Genomic DNA, 19337 nt, shown 5'->3' with positions numbered 1-19337 from the left:
TGCATAAAACAACATTAATTGGAACAGTGGCTGTGAGGTGCATAACAAAAGGTGACTGATGCTTAAAGGCTAAGAAAAATAAGCCTGCTTATGTACCATCTAATAGAATCAGCATCACTATTAATATTCTTCCATAACAGACTTCAACACAATCTCTGGCATCATAGGAAAGTTCTGTGAATTTGTGGTGTCTCCAAGAAATAATTCACAGAACTCCATACAAAAGTACCACATAGCCTATCAGTACTATAGTTAGCTCCTGATGATGACAGAAAAGTAAGCCGTTAAAACCTTGAGTATGGAAAACAAATCTGATGCAGCAAGAAAACCAAGAATCATTTACATGTCCAACGTCCATACTTTCATGACAGGAAATGGAAAAAGCTTCAAAACAAGATTTTGTTTCTTTTTAAAATGCTCAAACTGTCAGCCAAATCAGCAATTCCTTCTGCAGGTTTATTTTGAGACAAAGAGATTGTTTGAAGACCTTTCATATTTTCTAGGAGAATAATATCTGCAATTTAAATTAGATGTTCCTTAATGAAATCACCCACCTTTAGTAAAGGATTTTTAATTTCAGTAAACATGAATGTTTTTGGAACATTTGGGATTAAACAAGGCACAAGGGATAAATAACATATACGTGCTGCTCTCCAAATGGTCAAACAGACCTGTGGCCTTTTGTGCTGTCCTTGTTTCTATATGTTCAACACCTTCTGTATTTGGTAAGGATCTGAAGCACTTGAGGGATATTCTAGGATGAGTAGTACCAGTGTTTTGTAAGTAATCTCTTCTGTAGACCAATGAAATGAAGTATGTCATTTGCTTCACCTATGACTGAACCTATATAATCATTCCATTTCATATCACTCCAAACAGTTACACCCAGATATTTGTATGAGTTAACAGATTCCAGTTGTGACACACTGACATTTTTATCATAAGTATGGCACTTTTTTTGTTTCTTTTCTTGTTTTGTTTTATGAAGTGTACAACTGAAAAATTCTGAACATTTAATGAAATACCTTGAATGGTTCATGGATGTTGCATCAGATGGTGGTGTGTAAACTGCACAATATTTTCACAAGGCAGCTGCACATCATTGCCAGGTGCTATTAACACACTGCTGTTGTGGCTTGCCCACTAATGCACTGGCTTGCTAGAAAAGTGCAGGTGCAAAGGGGCAGGGATATAACATAATCAAAGAAGAAGTCGACATCCAGAGCCCCCTGCAGGAGAAACAGGCTGCAGTCTACTTGAGCGCAGTGTGGGAAAGTGCGACTGCAAGCTGTGGACTCAGCATGCATACATGGGCAAGTTCGTTAATGGTCCTGACCCTTGATTCCTCATTTGTGTTAAATCCTTGCATTTACTCATCTGCAGCCAATGATATATAAGTGCTGCCAATACTTGTTTCCATACTTTGTTGAGTTGAAATCCAGAGTCCCTGTTAGCTATAAGTATTTCAGTTGCTTCATTAATGATACAGTCACAGTATGCGGGGGAAGGTGAGAGAATTTGGGCACTCTGCAGTTCTTGCCGCATCCCATCATTACATTGTTCAGCAACAGCAGATTTTTCTGGCTAACCCAATCTGGTACAATGTCCATGTTCATAGCATCTGTTTTTAACAGTGCAACACATCTAGCCAATGTAATATTTCCCATACAGGAATGGGATTTTGTATATTCCTGGTTTTCGTAGACCTAGGTCATCTTTAACAGAACTCAACACCATTTGCATTTGATAACCACCACCAATCTAAGGCACAAAAACCATCCTCATGGAGTTCTCAATTTTTCCTGGTAGCTCTTTAGTACATGATGATCTAAATGCATTGCGAATCTTCTTATCGGAGTACCCATTCTGGAAAAATCACTGAGCAGAGATGGCTAAGCTCTGCTGATGAACTCTCTGGATTTGAGATAGCTCTAGCCCTATAAACGAGAGTCTGCAATATACCACTGCACTAGGATGGGTGATGACAGCTCATCGATAAAGATTGGTGTGTGTAGTTTTACAAAGCACACAGTGACCCATGTATCTGCCTTCTTTCCACAAATCATGACAGTCAGAGAAAGCAGGTCTCCATTTTTCTCCACTTCCATGGTGAAACACATGATCAGATGGATGAAGTTTAGATGATCCAAATATGGAGTAAGTATTGCTGGCCCACGTGGCCATACCACAAAAATATCATCTACACATCTCCAAAAACAAATTTAGATTTCAAAACTGTTGACTGAATTGCTCTGTCCCTGAAGTCTCTCAAAAAATATTAGGTACCATGAGAGACAGAGGGCTACACAAAGCAACATTGTAAGTTTGCTCAAAACAGGATCATTAAGTAAAATGTAAGTTGAGGTAAGCACATGCTTGAAAAGATGTAAGAAATCCTCTTTCAGCTTAGTTTCTATGTGTTATAGTGAATCCACCAAAGGCACTCATATGAGCAGAAAGATGCCACTTAGTTTGAGGTGCAAGTTCTTCTATTGTTGTATAAAATCTTCTAAATATAGTGTTTACATTTCCCTATCAAAGAGCTCAAAAGAGAAGCCACACATTTTGCTAGGAAGTATATTGGGCCTCATACATGGTTCACAATGAGGCAAACTGGAGCTCCTTCTTTATGTATCACTGGCAGGCCATTAAGTTATGGTGGAACTGCTGCTCAAGCTCTTTTTCAGATGGTCAGGAAACTGACTGGATTTGAAGAGAACAGATGTCTTTCATTGTACTGCATCCATTGGATGCTTCTCGAGACAACAACATGCTGAGTCCACGAGCAAATCCATCATATTGTCAAAATAATATATTGCAGACGGAAGGACAGCAGCAGTCCCCTCATCAGCAGATAAAATTACTATTTCTGTGTCTTCTTGTAAAGGTTGGAGTTATTTTCTTTCCTCTGCAGTGAAATTCTGCTTGAGTGCAAGCATCCTAGTTAAGGCTCTGCGTGTCTCTCATCTTGTTTGTTCAGCAGTCTCACTGAGAAGTTTCAACATGCCCTGTTCAACAGCACTAATAAAATATTTGATAGGCAAAGTCTTTGGAGTGGTTGCAAAATTTAGTCCCTTTTCCAGCAATGCTATCACAGTGTGACTCAGTAGTTTATTTGTGAAATTAAATACATTGTGACTGCATGGTTTATCTTCTTTCAACGAATGGTGTGTAACACTGCAATGGAACTTGGAAGTTTGACACACCATGATCTGCTGCCACATCTAGTCTGAATTAGACCACATATCACTGTTCACTCACTCCCAGGAATCCATTTGATGGACATGAGATATTCAGATAAAGTGAGAGCAAGATTTTGGAGACTATATAATTCTCACCTCATATAATGGATTCTTTCTCACATCTGTGTCCTGCTAGCTCATTATTAAATCCTCTTAGCAGTTGCAGAATCTGTATAGAGTCTAAAGTTGGCAAACATTGGTATAGGCTGCTGGTCAAAAAATCACAATAAAAAATGCGAGAGAGCACAACAATCTACAGAATTCATCGAACTCACTTATTCTGTTGACCATCTCCTCCCCATAGAGGCACCACATGTGCTCTTTGAGACTTTCCCAATGTAATAACTGCCCTGCTTGAACTGCAGCCTGTTTCTCCGGAAAATGGCTCTGAGTACTGATGTCATCTATGATGATGTTATAGCTCTGCCACTTGCACCTGTGCTTTTCTAGATTGCCAGTGCATAAATTAGTAAGCTCCAACAACAATGCATCAATAGCAACTGAAGATGACAAGCAGCTGTCTTGTGGAAATATTGTGCAGTTTACTCAACACCACCTGGCGCAGTGTCTGTGAACCATTCAAGCAGCTATTACATTGGAAAAGCCTCAAACAACACTTTTAAAGAATGTTGTCGCTCTTTGCACTATTTTCAAATCTTATCAAGGTCTGATTGGATATTTGTGCAGCTATCTGCAGACAGTACTCCATTACACATAACTGTATCATCTACAAAAAGTCTGAGGCTGCTATTAAGCTTGTCAGCCAGGTCATTAATGTACACCAGAACAACAAGGGTCTCAACACACTTCTCTGGAGCTGCCTGAAGTCCCTTCTACAGCTGCCAATGACTCTCCGTACAAGATCGTCCACACAATTCTAAGGATTACGATGACAGATAATTGCAAGACCTATCAGCCAATCAGGAAACAGACCATACCTTGCAGTTGCCGACAATAACAACATATAGAAGAATTTACACAAACACTGATGACAGTCAGTTTAGCTTTAGAAAGGAAATGGTACTAGAGAGGCAGTTCTGACATTGCATCAGATAATGGAAGCAAGACTTAAGAACTGTCAAGCTACCTGCATAAAATATGTCAACTGAAAAACAAAGAGAGAAGTGCTCAGGGTAAAAAGGGCAATTGGTTATGATGCAGTCTTCCTCCTCTACTATCGTAACTGAAGACATGATGCTCTGGGAGACCATGAGGACTGTAGTTAAAAAAAAAAAAACAGTCTGAAACACTTGCTAATTTTTTATTCAGATAACTGATTTCAGCCTATAATATAAGTCATCTTCAGACTGAAACAAAAGAAGAGGTGACGGTAGAAAAATAACAGTACTGTAAAGAGCAGTTTATTAACATGGTGATTCTACAGTAGGAAGTGACCCAGTTGGCGACTTTTTTCATTGTTTCTCTTTTACTTGAATACTGAAGAAGCAATGAAGGCAATAAAAGGAAGTTTAAGAACTAGAATTAAAATTCAAAGTGAAGAATATCAGTGATTCAGTGTTGACGGGGCTATACTCTGTGAAAGTGAGGAAGAATTACTTCACTGTTGAATGAAATGAACAGTCTACTGAGCACAGAATATGGGTTGGGAGTAAACCAAGAAAAAAAATATTGAGAGTCAACAGAAATGAGACTAGCAATAAATTTTGCATCATAACTGGGCACCATCTAATAGATGAAGTGAAGGAATCCTGCTACCTTGGAAGCAAAACAAATATTACGGATGAGGCAAGTGGGCTAATGCAGGCAAAGAGGCTATTCCTTACCAGTCTTCCTGAACTTGAGGAAGAAACTGTTAAAACTGTACATCCGGAGCATAGCACCATACGGGAGTGAATCATGGATTGTAAGAAAACAGTACACGAAGATAACTGAAACATTCGAGATGTGGTGTTACTGATGGTGAAAATGATGTGGACTAAGGGAAGAAATGAGGAATCCTTTGAAGAACTGATAAGGAAAGAAATATACAACACTGCTACATATTAAGCAAATTTCTTAGTTCACAGCAAAAATACTCCAATTCCTACTTTTCTTGGAAATGTATCCTGTTAACATATACCAGACAAATCAATTCAAACGAAGCATTGTTGTTTCTTGGCAGTTCCTTACAGTGTTATTAACAGTATTAGACAATGAACTAATTCTTGTTGTTCACTGGAATGAAATGTTTCCCATTAATGCACATCAAACAGATCAACTCAACCAAAGTACCGTGTTTTGGAAGCTGCTTGCAGTATCGTTAGCATTGTTAGAAAATTAACTTCTAAGAGAAAGTCCCAAAATGCCTTCTGCAAAACATGCAGATTCAGCAAAAAAAGAACATGTAGGATCCACCAAGCTGTTAGTCAAGGGGGAGTTCTTCTACTTATCTGAATATCTGTGTGTCTCCAACAACTCATTGCTTGATGACTGAAATGCTGGTGCATAAAAATATATGGTGCAAGTTGCTTGTGACCCTTGAATTTGACACTCACATCTGCAAAAATGCTTGATTCTCCCAATTCTACAACTGAAGATTCCTGTTCACAGCTTAATAAATAACATGGTTCACTGCAAATGCACCACCATTCTTACAGTATACAGATATCAGTTATTCATGTAGAAATAGATGTGTAGTCATGAGCATATTAAGCAAGCAGTAGTATAACTCCAGAAACAGCAACTCTTTTCCACAGTACTAGTTTTTGTGTTAGTTCAAGTGTCGGTTTTGGCCTGTTGTTGTTGTAGTCTTCAGTCTGAGGACTGGTCTGATGCAGCTTTCCAGGCTACTCTACCCTGTGCAACCCTCTTCATCTCTGAATAACTACTACAACCTATATCCTTCTGAATCTGCTTTCTGAAGTCACTTCTTGGTCTCCCTCCATCATGTTTACCCCCACACTAAATTAGTAATCTTTGATGTCTCACAATGTATCATATCAACTGATCCCTTCTTTTAGCCACAAATTTCTTGTCTCCCTCATCTGTTCTGTACCTCCTCATTGGTTACAAGATCTATCCATTTAATCTTCAGCATTTTTCTGCAGTACCGCATTTCAAAAGCTACTATTCCCTTCTGTCTAAACTTTTTATCATCTGTACATAGCTACACTCCAGACAAATACCTTAAGAAAAGTCTTCCTAACACTTTAAGTCTGTATTCGATGTTAACAAACATCTCTTCTTCAGAAACACTTGAAGTGGTTATTTCGCCTGTCTCACATATCATACAAACCAGATGGAGGAGTTTTGTCATGGCTGGCTCTCCCAAGGCTATCAGTAGTTCTGACGGAATGTTGTCTATTCCAGGGGCCTTGTTTCAACTCAGGTCTTTCAGTGCTCTGTCAATTTCTTCTCACAGTATCATATCTCCAATCTCATCATCATCTACATCACCTTCCATTTCTATAATATTGTCTTCAAGTTCACCTGCCTTGTATAGGCCCTCTACATACTCCTTCCACCTTTCAGCTTCCCTTCTTTGCTTAAGATTGGTTTTCCATCTGAGCTCCTCATATTCATACAGCTGCTCCCCTTTCCTCCAAAAGTCTCTTCAGTTTTTTTGTACATGGTATCTATTTTTCCCTTAGTGAAATAGGTTTCTAAATACTTACACTTGTCTTCTAGCCATTCCTGTTTGTCCATTTTCAACCTCCTGTCAATCTCATTTTTTAGATGTTTTTATTCCCTCTTGCCTGATTAATTTTTTCTATTTCAAATTTACTATCTCTTGTGTTATACAATGATATCTACTAGACCCTGTCTTTTTATCTACCTGATCCTCTGCTGCCTTCACTATTTCATGTCTTAAAGCTACCCATTCTTCTACTGTATTTCTTTCCCCCATATTTGTCAATTGTTCCCTAATGCTCTCTCTGAAACACTCTACAACATCTAGTTCCTTCAGGTTATCCAGGTCCCATCTCCCTAAATTCCCACCTTTTTGCAGTTTCTTCAGTTTTAATCTACAGCTCATGACCAACAGATTGTGGTCAGAGTCCACATCTGCCCCTGGCAATGGCCCACAGTTTAAAACCTGGTTCCTAAATCTCTGTCTTACCATTACATAATCAATTTGAAACCTTCTGGCATTTCCAGGTCTCTTCCACGTACACAACCTTCTTTCATAATTTTTGAACCAAGTGTCAGCGATGATTAAATTACACTCTGCACAGAATATTACCAGGCAGCTTACTCTTTCAATTCTTTCCCCTAGCCCATATTCACCTACTATTTCTTCTTCTCTTCCTTTTCCTACTGTCGGATTCTTGTCCCCCCCATCACAGTTAAATTTTTGTCTCCCTTAACTATCTGAATAATTTCTTTTATATCATCATACATGTCTTCAATCTCTTCATCATCTGCAGAGCTAGTTGGCATGTAAACTTGTACTATTACGGTAAGTTTGGGCTTCATGTATATCCTGGCTATGATAACATGTTCACTATACTGTTCATAGTACCTTACCTGCATTCCTAGATTCTTATTCATTATTAAACCCACTCCTGCACTGCACCTATGTGACTCTGTATTTATAACCCTTTATTCACCTGGCCAAAAGTCCTGTTCCTCATGCCGCTGAACTTCATTAATTCCCACTACATCTAACTTCAACCTATCAATTTCAGTTTTAAAATTTTCTAACCTACCTGCCTATTTATGAGTCTAGTATTGCACACTCTGATCTGCAGAACACCAGTTTTGTTTCTCCTGATGACATTCTCCTGAGTGGTCCCCAACTGATGATCCATATGGGCAACAATTTTACCTCCAGGATATTTTACCCAAGAGAATGCCATCATCATTTAACCATACAGTAGAGATACATGCTCTCAAGAAAAATTATGGCTGTAGTTTCCACTTGTTTTCAGCCGTTCGCAATGCCAGCACAGCAAGGCTGTATTGGTAGGTCTTACAAGGCCGGATCAGTCAATCATCCAGACCCATGCAACTACTGACAGGGCTGCTCCCCCTCTTCAGGAACCACACATTTGTCTGTCCTCTCAACAGATACCCTTGTGTAGTGGTTGCGTCCCTGTGATGCAGCTATCTGTATTGCTGAGACATGCAGGCTACCCCACCAACGGCAAAGTCCATTTAAACCAAAATTATATCAAAATTCAATTAAGGTTAATAAATAACACAGGTCTGAAATTAGTTTCTAAAATTGATTTTCTTTGTTAATGTATATCTTGCCTTGTTCCATATTTCTCAAGTTTCTCCTTCATGTCAGAGAACATATGAAACATTACTAATAAATGAAAAATATGTTGAAATTATTTAAAGTACAACATTCAAAATGAAGACATATGAAATATGCACATCCAAGTATCAATTTTACGGAAACATATATTGAGACTCAATTTAAAAATATGAGTATTTCTGGAACTAAGGATAAAAAAAGCTAGAGAGAGAGACAGAGAGAAGAAAAAAATCCCTTATTCACAAAACTAAGCAAAGAAACATATTGCTTACCCACATTATTGTGCTATACACTACATAACAGAGCAAATCAACTAATGACAACAAAAAAAGTGAATATTTGTGTGAACTGGAATTTTATTTCTTCTGAAATGGAATACAAGTTTGTTTCATTCTATTAAATAGTTTTTTGCTTACCCTGAAGAGGCTGCTTTGGCGCTGGCGTTCTATCTCAAGTGGCACTGGCTCACTGGGTGGTGGTGGCTCAAATGCAGTGTCAACCTGCCCTTGTGTAAGGAATGGATTTTTACGCTTGTCTGTATATGAAGTAGGCATGGTGTGTGCTTGTTTATGTTTTTTGTACTCCCCCATCAATCCCTCTATATCTTTCTCTGTTGCAACTTCATATACTGAATCATTCACAACCTCATGATTAGCTGAAAGTCCATCACACAGGACATTAGTATCAAGCCTCACTTCAGTATCACTATCACTTGACGAGGAGTAGCGACGTGCAAAATCAGCTAGAGCAAAAGGTTTACTTATGCTCACATGCTGTTCACTTTCAACTGATATTTCCTTGCACACAGTTTCTTCTGAGGCTGCAACTTGATCTGTGTTATGAATGTTTTGATCGGGTTCATCTGTAGCTGAAAACTCATCATCAGCAGCCTCTGAAATATCATGTTCTAATTCTTTATTAATACTTTTATCTTCTGTTTTTACACATGATGAACCTTCTGTCTTTGCCTGGAAAGAGATAGCATCCTTCTCTTCATAATTTGTTGTCATATTCTTACTCAGAGATTCCTTCCTCTTTATTTCAGGAAAATCATCTGGATGTGCTATAAGAAAAAATATTGGCTGATCAGAAATCTGATCAACAGCTGAATGCTGTCCATCTTTGTCAAGAACAACATCAACATATGTCTCACAGAGTTGATCAAAACTTTGACGTAACCTTTTCAAGAAGACTGACATATCGCCATAGTCATAATTCGTTTCTGCTCCTGGCTTCTGCATAATTCCTTCTGTTGATTTAGTGTTGCTGTTCCTTTCATCTTCCAGAATTAACTTGACTTTTTCTAGAGTAACTCCACTCTTCCACACTTCATGTAAGCACAAATCAAACAAAGTTACTACTTTCAATGTCCATGCTGCACCTGCTTGCCTATATAGATTGGCAGCTCGTTCAAGGTTAGCTACTTTCTGAACCAGAAATTTTAATCCAGGCCGTGAATCAAACTGTATTGCCCTGTCATATGAAACATCCAAACACAACAGAAGTGTTTGAATGTGAGCTGGCAGCATGTACTTCATTAGACCTGATAATTTTTGTTGCTCATTCTGTGACTTTGCTTGATCCCTGTCATCAGTAAGTTTAGCTGCTGGGCTATGCAGTAAAACATTGGCCAAACTGCAAGAAAGAAATGAATATAGTCAATAAGACATGGCAGTTACATACAATTGGCAGTAAAACTGAAGTGATCCCTATTTTCTAATTAAAATTTATAACATAAATATTTAGAGATGTAGCACTAAGAGATGGCACAGAATTGTTAGATTTTTAAATCTGCAGGGTGATTCTTATCAACACTCAAAAACCCCTGAAGTGACATAGATGATGTTGAGACAAGTAATTTAATATCCAACACATGGGGTCACAAATGTTGAGAAATATCCCAAATGAGAAATGTTAAACATGTGACATCACCAGATGACGAACCTCACCGCACAGGCAGCAGTTGGGTTTGGGCATGAAGAGATGATTGAGGGTGCAATAGCTGCATTTGAGCAAATGGTGCAAATTTTGAACACCTTTGTAAATGTGATCTGCTGTTAGTGTAGAAGTTATAAAATTATTGTCCTAGTAAAAGCTGCACTTATTTTGTTTCTCTTTCATTTCCTCTTTTCTTTTTTTCTTTACACACATTATTTAGTAAAGAAAATGTAGGCCATTCACTGGTGACAACACAATTGGGAAGCTTATACTCATTTACTTGTGATGCAATACAGTAATTTTTTGCTGTGCTATAATTTGCAATAAATCAGCAGAGACTGTAAGACTGGTAAATAAAACAATAAATCTTACCTCAATGTAAACATACAATTGTCTAACACAAGGACAAAAATACTGTCTGCTAGACACAAGACTCAAACCCTGAGCCTCATGTGCTAAAGTTGCACACATGGGAATAGAGCCAACGGGAATACTTGACTTGGGTTGGGATGACTGAGGGTGACAGACCGATAGGCACAATCACTACACGTACGGCAACTACTTCATGTTGTGATGTTACACATTCAACATTTGTCATCCACTTTTCGGATATTTCCTGAAATTTGCGACTGCATGTCTTATATTAAATTAACAGCCTTAGCGTCATATACATTGCTTTTGGGGTTTTTAAACATTAATAAGAATCACTCTGTATATGTGAAGTAGGTCTACATCCTTGAGAGACATTGAAGATGGGTACCAGTGGTCACAAGGCAATGAATCAATGAAACTGGTTCACAACAATACATGAGTAGAATTCAGAAGCTAAACTGAAAATTTTATGATTTACATTTAACATTTAGTTTCATGTTTGAACTAAAAACATGAGCAACAGGAAATATACCAATACAATTTTCTAGTGTGACACACATATGCATGAAGACGGTGCTATAAAGTGTTTCCTTCCTCCTATTTTTGTTTCTTTCCTCATGCCTAAACTTACAATGAAGTGACTGTATTTCACTTGAAAAAGAATCTGACACAAAAACAAATTGCAACAGTTTTTCCATTTCACCTTTTGATTTCTATTCAATTTATGGCCCAATTCCTATTTATATTTTTATTCAAGTTTTCATTATTTCTGCTTTGTAATAATGAAATGCCAAAAATTAGCTTTTACAAAACACTCATAACGTGTTTGTATTAGAGACATTAGTGAGCTGGCTCATATATAATGCAAGATATTTTCTATACCCAACACCTCATACTCATTACCTAGTCCAATAGTCTGCAAACTCAACACATCAAGAGTTTGTTGAAACTCATGATGAGTTTGCAGACCGATATCAACATGGTTGATCTAATTACAAAGCTAAAGGTTTACAACATTTGTCACTGTCACCTGGGTATGATATGAGTTGTCCCTTCCAATAAAATGGTGCCAACAGTCTGCAGAAGCATTTGATGAGCCAGAAGTCCAACAACCAGATTCCGAAATGGTACACGCACAATGTACAGATCCGGATTCAAAGTGTGGCCTACATCTGGGGGATACAGAAGGAAGATGTAACTGCGTTCTTCCCCATTTTCAGAAGCGTTGGTAGACATATATTCAGACTGTGACTGGGGACTGCTTGGTTGGTATCCTGTTTGTTGAAGATCACGTTGACCTTCCAATAAGAACACCTGTAACAATGTTTAGAAACAAACCAAAAGGACATGATATAAATGCTGAAAGTGAGAAACTTCAATCGTATACAATTTGAAACATATTTACTTAGGAAACTCCCAACAGATTTTTAAAGTAAAATATACATTTTAAAAAATGTGGTTGAGCAGGACTTGAATTCAGACCCTTGGCTTTTGCAGGACATGCTCATAACAACTGAGCTATCCTCCATGGCATAATGCACAGCTTTAATCTTCCACTATCCCTCTCTTATTTATCCAAATTCCACAAAAGCTCTGCTGCAGACCTTGTGAGACTATTAGTATGAGGAGAAAGGATATGACAGACAATAACTTAGCCACAGGCTAGAGGTTGTTTCAGGAATGAATCTTTGACTTTGCATCGGAGCACATTGTTACTTAACTCCCTGATAGGTCACATTATACACAGATAGCTAAGCAAACAAAATTTTTTCCTGTATAGGAAAGTGTTTTAGTTTAAGCCACTGCATTAAATACAATTTTTCAAGATGTTATAACATTGTGCAACCCACTAAAGAGTGTTACACTGAGTCTGTGCTGTACGAAATAAAAAAAAAAGTTAATCTTTTTATGGCACAAGGAAGAAAGTTAAATATAAAAACAGTAGCTGTGATTAAAATTGTAATAAAAAAGGTAGAAACAAATAAAATTAAGGTCATGGTAGTCATAATATTAAATGAGTGACACTGTTTTCATTACCATCATACAAGGAGTTCTTATGTGAACGCCTATTTAAAACAGAAGAGCGAAATTTCTTGCAGGCCACACAAAAGCAACATATTAATTATTTATTGTATTGCCACTACTGGCATTAATGACTTTCAGTAACTTTTTTCTGCTTCTGTGTATATTTAACATTTTGACCAACAAAGAAGTTTAACACACTGGGCAGCATAAATATTGTAGGTAAGTTTTTGAAGAACATAAATACTTCTGTACAACCAAAAAAGCAAAAGCGTTGAGTTGACGATAGGCAACCACAACGGAAATAAAACTTGTTAGCTTTTGGAGTTATCCTTTATCCTTTAACGAGCTGGAGAAACACACACACACACACACACACACACACACACACACACACACTTATGCTCCGACATGGTGCTGGCTTGACTATCGGCACCAATGCTATTTTTTGGCAGGTGGACTGCTGGTTGTGGTGGCCACTGCCAAACTGTTGTCAAGAACGAAGTGGACCACCCAGTGGCACAACAGGCAGCTGAGCACAATATGCCCAATTTCAATGGCTATTTCACAATCCAAGCAATCTGGATCCTTCCTTACATCACCAGCTTCTCTCAGTTATGCAGATGGGGGTTATCCTTACAAAATATCCTACACTCCCGGCCTCAATCTCAGGTAGCTCGTAGTCCCCACACCCACCACCCAGCAGTTTCCCTTTCCTCCATCCTGGCACTCCATCCCAATTCATGTCCCCATGTCGCCTTCAGCTTCTGCTGCTTTCTACCAGCCACTGCAATTGTGCCAACCCATATATCTGCCACCCCTCCTTGCCATACTCCTAGCCAGCACATCAGGCTCCTTCCTCTGAGGTTACTAGACATCCAATCCCAGTCCCTCTAACCAACCTTCCTGACAACAGTATCTCCACAACAAGAAAAACAGCACTGGCATTGTTCGTCTACCATGTATGGGCATAGGTGTGTGTGTGTGTGTGTGTGTGTGTGTGTGTGTGTGAGGTTTACTCTAGTTCATCAAAAGATAGCTCTGAAAGCTAGTAAGGTTTCTTATTTCTTACATGTGTGCCTATTGACAACTAAATGTTTCTACTTTTCAATGAGTGTTCTCTTTTAATCCAGAAATATTTACAACATTTGACACACTGTAATTTAAATCTATTAACATGAGTGCACATTTGTTGTGTGTCACTATCACAGCCATTATTTCTGACCTGAACTATACCCTTTTTACTTTTGCTTCTGATCTTCATATCAAGCTCCTTACCTGTTGTGCGAGCTGTTTCAGCCTTTCACATTCTCGAACTGTACAATCTCTTCGAGCAGCCACTTTGACCTGCCCAACATCTCCATAAAAACAATGAGATCCTGGTCGGAATGCAACCATCAGCTGCTGCAGTGAGTGTAATGACACAGAACAGGCACGATGCAGTGCAACAGTTGCCACTTGCCACTGTGATGGAGTCATCACTGGCCCTGCACTCAGCACAACATGTCTACAGATATGGAAAACAAAGATGGTCTGAAATTAACATACTAAAGCCTCCTTAAGTATCTCAGCACAGCTATTAATAAGAGATAAAATGATGACACATGCCTGGGACAATAAGTTCTTCAATGTTATAATAATTAATTCAAAATTTTCATAAATGTTTATTATTCATGAATGACAGATAATAATTAACAATTTAATGCAATAAAACCTCTCTATTCATTATGTTTATGCATTTGTCTGTAGCAAATGAAAACGAATACTGCTCTTTATATGTTGTTTTCATTTCCAAAATTTCCCACTAGTGACCATTTTTTCATGACCCACCAACATCCAAACTCATGCAAACTGCCCTGTGCTGTTTCTTTTTTAACACACTATTGCCTTCTTACTCAGCATACCAATATTTGTATTCACTATTAAATGGTGTAACACCAAGTTTTGACACAAATCAGTATCAGTGGTATAACATTCACCTATGGCTACAAGAACAACTTGCTTATCTAACAGAAAATATTATTTAGGTATTCGAATAAGCAGAATTTTTTATTATAATAAAAAAATCATACAAGTCAAAGCAGACATTAATGCCAAAGAATCTTTTTCCTATATGGGCATTACAGAAGGCAGTGGACAGCCCAATCAGTCACCACACTTTCTCCACACGTCTCTTCAGCTGCTGCAACTGTCATCTTGTTGCCACGAACCCCAGTACCCAGCAGAATGATGCCTCTTTAATTTATTTTTCGAGGGACAAGATTATGTCCTCGATATTCTGAAAAAGCCTTTCTCCTGGGTGTATTGTGTGGATAGTGTGAAGCACACTCAGAGAAGCACTCTCAGTTTTTATCTTCCTTTGTTTCATGCCAGAATCATCAGGTACGAAATAGTAACGAATAGTCGTGTGTTTAGTTATATGCACTATGAACCTCCTAACCTTTTCTAACTTCACACCCTGCAAATTACTCACACACAATTTTTTTTCTTACTGCTGCAAACTTTTATTCCCCTTCTTATTTTTCATACTGATGTTAATATTGTACATAGTGAGGGTTTTAATTTTCTTGACGTTGGTTCTTGATGTTTTCCCAATTTCTCCCACACTACCTCATCATCACTGACATGTTTCTGGAGCTCAGTCTGCTCAAGTCAAAGATGATATTTTTTTGCTCTTCAGAGGAGTTCAGATGAAGAAAAACATTTGTGATAATTCCAGAATGATATTTTCACTCTGCAGCGGAGTGTGCGCTGATATGAAACTTCCTGGCAGATTAAAACTTTGTGCCCGACCGAGACTCTAACTCGGGACCTTTGCCTTTCGCGTGCAAGTGCTCTAAGTTTGGAAGGTAGGAGACGAGGTACTGGCAGAAGTAAAGCTGTGAGTACCGGGCGTGAGTTGTGCTTCGGTAGCTCTGATGGTAGAGCACTTGCCCGCGAAAGGCAAAGGTCCCGAGTTCGAGTCTCGGTCGGGCACACAGTTTTAATCTGCCAGGAAGTTTCATTTGTGATAAGTTAAAATTGTATGTTGGAACATTTTTAGTGTCAGATACTGGCTTCACCTCTCGTAACTTGTGAATGACATAGCAATAGTACGTGAGGCAGGGGAATGGGGTTCAAACTTAACAAACATGGGCAAAATATCAGAAGAATGGAACCCAGAATTGCCAACAACTAGGCAAAGTGAATACCACCACATACTGGAGACACACCTGAGCCATCACACAGAAGGTCAACAAATTGAAGTACCTAGTGGAGTATTTAACAGGAACAAACAAGAGCAGTGAAGGGATAAAGTAAAAACAAAGAAGATGAAAGTGGCAACTGTACGACCAGGATGCTTGTAATGAAAATAACACTAACGCACACTGACGCAACGACACTAAGAACACATAATGCATAACTACTAAAAAAGGTAAGAGAGAAATCCTTAGGAAAATGTCCTGCCCCAAAGGAAGAGGTAAAATATGGAAATGAAGATCAAGGGAAGAACTGAACCAAAGTTTGGCGACAGTATCAGAGGAAATTAGACTCCAAAGTGCAAGATTTGCTGGACATTTAATCTTCATGGAGTTGGGTGAAAAGACCAGAGGAGTATGAGAGACAATGTTTAGATTGAAAGTAAAGACAGGTACAGCCTGTTGATAAACTGAAGAGTGAGCAGGCAATATCCCAATTACTCTCTATCTAGCCATATGTCAAGAAGCACCTGTGAACTGTTTCACAAAGTTTCTGCATTGTACTTTTTTAATTTATGGTGCAACAGCATGCGCACACATCTGGGAAGTGTTTATATTGTTTTGGACATGTCTGAAAGAACAGACACCATCTTTGATCTTGTCACCTTTATAAGACAATTAATCAAAGGAATAATAGCATCAGCTGCTAGTGGGCATGAATTAAATCAACAGGGAAAGTTTGAAAATTTGTGACAGACCAGGAATCATACCCAGATTTTCCATTTCTAGTGAATGGTTGCTTTGACCACCTCAGCTATCTGGACACAGTCCCTGACTGACACAAATTCCCAACTTATTCACACACCACTGACATAGTGCCCATGCCCATTGCCTACACTACTCGCAGCAGTCATTGATTCCCTTAGGAATTTGGGCTTGTTTGTGCATCTGCACTGAAAGTATCATAGGCCATCTTGCCCTGTGTGTGCATTCTTTCGGAGATGTCTGAAAGCACAGACACCACATACATATAACCGTGTATGGAAGAACAGACCCCCACTTATATATAAACAGTGCGAGATGGCCAATGATACTTTTGCAAACGTCCAAAAGAACAGACACCACATATTTATAACCAGGGTGATATGGCAAATGATTCTTTCTGTGAAAATGCACAAACAAGCCTGAATTCCTATGGGAATCAGCAATCACTGTGTGCAGTGAAGGTAATGGGCAGGGGCACTACACAAGTAGTGTAGGGATAAACTGGGAATTACAGTTGGTCAAGGACCATGTACTGATAGCCAAGGCATTCAAGGTGACTGTTCACAAGAATTCTGTCTCAAGTTCCAGTCCAGCACAAATTTTCAACTTTCCCCACTGATTTAAATCAACATCCACTAGCAGCTAACATCATTACTCCTTTGATTAACTGTTTGTTTTCCATTAAATACATTAACACTATACAGAATAAGATTGCTTTCTCTGAAATCACATTATAAATTATGCTACTATTGGAACAAATATCATAAAAATAAATAAATAATACATTGCTCATATAGCTATACGTAAGTGGACTGATATATTTTGATACAACTTTCAACAGAATGTAGTGCAATTATTCCAAAGAAGTTACAGGATTTACTTATATTAAAAGAAAGTTGGCCATGTTGTCAATTGAAGACATCTAAAAAAGTGTTGCCTATAATCCAAGAATCAATAATGAATTTCAATGGAGTTTTTAACATTGTACAGGTATTGCAAAGTGTTTCAACTTATATTTCTTAGAACTGAACAAACAATGGAAAATCACACACACACGCAAATGCAACTCACACACATGACTGCAGTCTCTGGCAACTGAAGCCAGTGTGTGTGTGTGTGTGTGTGTGTGTGTGTGTGTGTGTGTGTGTGTCGTCCATTTTTGACAAACGCCATACTTACCCAAAGCTTATTTGTGACAGTCTTCTTGTTGGACCTATCTGCAACTCAGCATCTCCACTATATGGTGAGTAGAAACTTTCTTTTTCATAATATTGTTACATTCCTTAGAACTGAATAATAGTAACTGAGCTAAGGAAATAGTGACAGAATCCATCCAAAAGCTGTCTTCCTCACAGCTATGTTTCATAAATAAAACACATTAATGAAACTGGTTAGGAAGTTTTCAAGTTATTGCTGATTTTGTGTGTTTAGTGACTGTAATATCTATTCATTAGGATCTAATTTGCAAAGATTTATGTCAGAATATTGAATCATATTATCGTGTATATTTTCTTGCACAGCAGTAAGCTTATTTATCTTTTTGCCTAACTAAATAACTAAGTCACTCACTAAATATATACAAAGAACTGACACTATTAACTAATTAAGCCAATACATAAGCTCACACAAATGGAACCAACATAAGAATCCGCATGCTGCACTACATTGCCAGACATGAAATGGGAAACTGATTATTATTTTGCTTGTACAATAACTGTAATGCTCTTCCGCAAAAAGACCACTTCTGCCATCAAACACGCTGCTTGCTCTTCAGTTTACTGAGAGGCTGTACCAAGTGAGTTATTGATCTCATGAAGAAATATTCTGAGAAAAGGATCAAAGAGGCAGGGAAGCACAATCAGACAAAGAAGTTCAAACAAATTATACACGAGAGATCAATGATAAAAAATGATTCAGAGATAGAACGGAGAGCCACCAATGGAGAAAACACAAGAACAATAAAGATGAGGTAGAACAGGAGAGAAGGTAAAAAAAGAGAGAAGAGGTTCTAGGAAGAGAAAAGGAAAACCCCAATCCATGAAGGGGCAACTCTGGTCCTAGACAACATACTTTTAAAAAAGAAAAGAAAAACGAAAAAATGAAAGAGAGAAAGAAGGAGAAGAAGAAAAAAAAACAGGTAGAATAGAAAACAGACAGAATATGCAAGAGATGACTGAAATTTTAAGAACACACTACAACAACCACCAAGAATATCACAACAAACCAAATTTTCAACTGTATGGCCAAGTTAAGAGCAACCATAAAATGGATTAAGACATAGAGTAAAGCTCAGGACATAATTTGATTTGATCCAGAAGGATATTTAAAATAAGAAGTGTTTTGAAGAGCTGTGTACTAAGGGAAAAACACATACCTGATACAAGCACAACCAAGTCGAGCAATGCTTTCTGTAGGCTGCACCACACATTCTACCATTACTAGGAGCAGCTGCTTTAGCATTAAAGTGGCTGCTGGTATTTCAGCTTGGTTTTTTGTTCCTCCTAAAAGAAAAAGAAAATAATGTTTCCCAAGAAATTTACAATGAATCTTTAGTTCCTTTGTAATCCAACAATAAGAACATTAATCATACTATAAACAGTGCTTTCCACTGAATGG

At 38.1% G+C, this 19337-nt stretch overlaps 1 protein-coding gene across 1 annotated transcript in view; it reads right to left on the bottom strand.

Annotated features, from left to right (window-relative positions):
• LOC126235848 (brefeldin A-inhibited guanine nucleotide-exchange protein 3) overlaps positions 1 to 19337 on the bottom strand; it is a 327111-nt gene that overhangs the window by 8008 nt on the left and 299766 nt on the right. The window contains exons 27-30 of the mRNA XM_049944714.1: positions 19096 to 19222; positions 14056 to 14284; positions 11786 to 12069; positions 8862 to 10080 (exon numbers count right to left, since the gene is read on the bottom strand). Coding sequence (XP_049800671.1) covers positions 8862 to 10080; positions 11786 to 12069; positions 14056 to 14284; positions 19096 to 19222 — 1859 coding nt within the window. The remainder of the gene's footprint in view (positions 1 to 8861; positions 10081 to 11785; positions 12070 to 14055; positions 14285 to 19095; positions 19223 to 19337) is intronic.

The sequence above is a fragment of the Schistocerca nitens genome, chromosome 2 (assembly GCF_023898315.1).
Source record: "Schistocerca nitens isolate TAMUIC-IGC-003100 chromosome 2, iqSchNite1.1, whole genome shotgun sequence".
In the NCBI taxonomy this organism is placed as follows: Eukaryota; Metazoa; Arthropoda; class Insecta; order Orthoptera; family Acrididae; genus Schistocerca; species Schistocerca nitens.
Note: the sequence above shows the minus strand (reverse complement) of the source record. Positions and strands in the feature narration are given on the sequence as shown.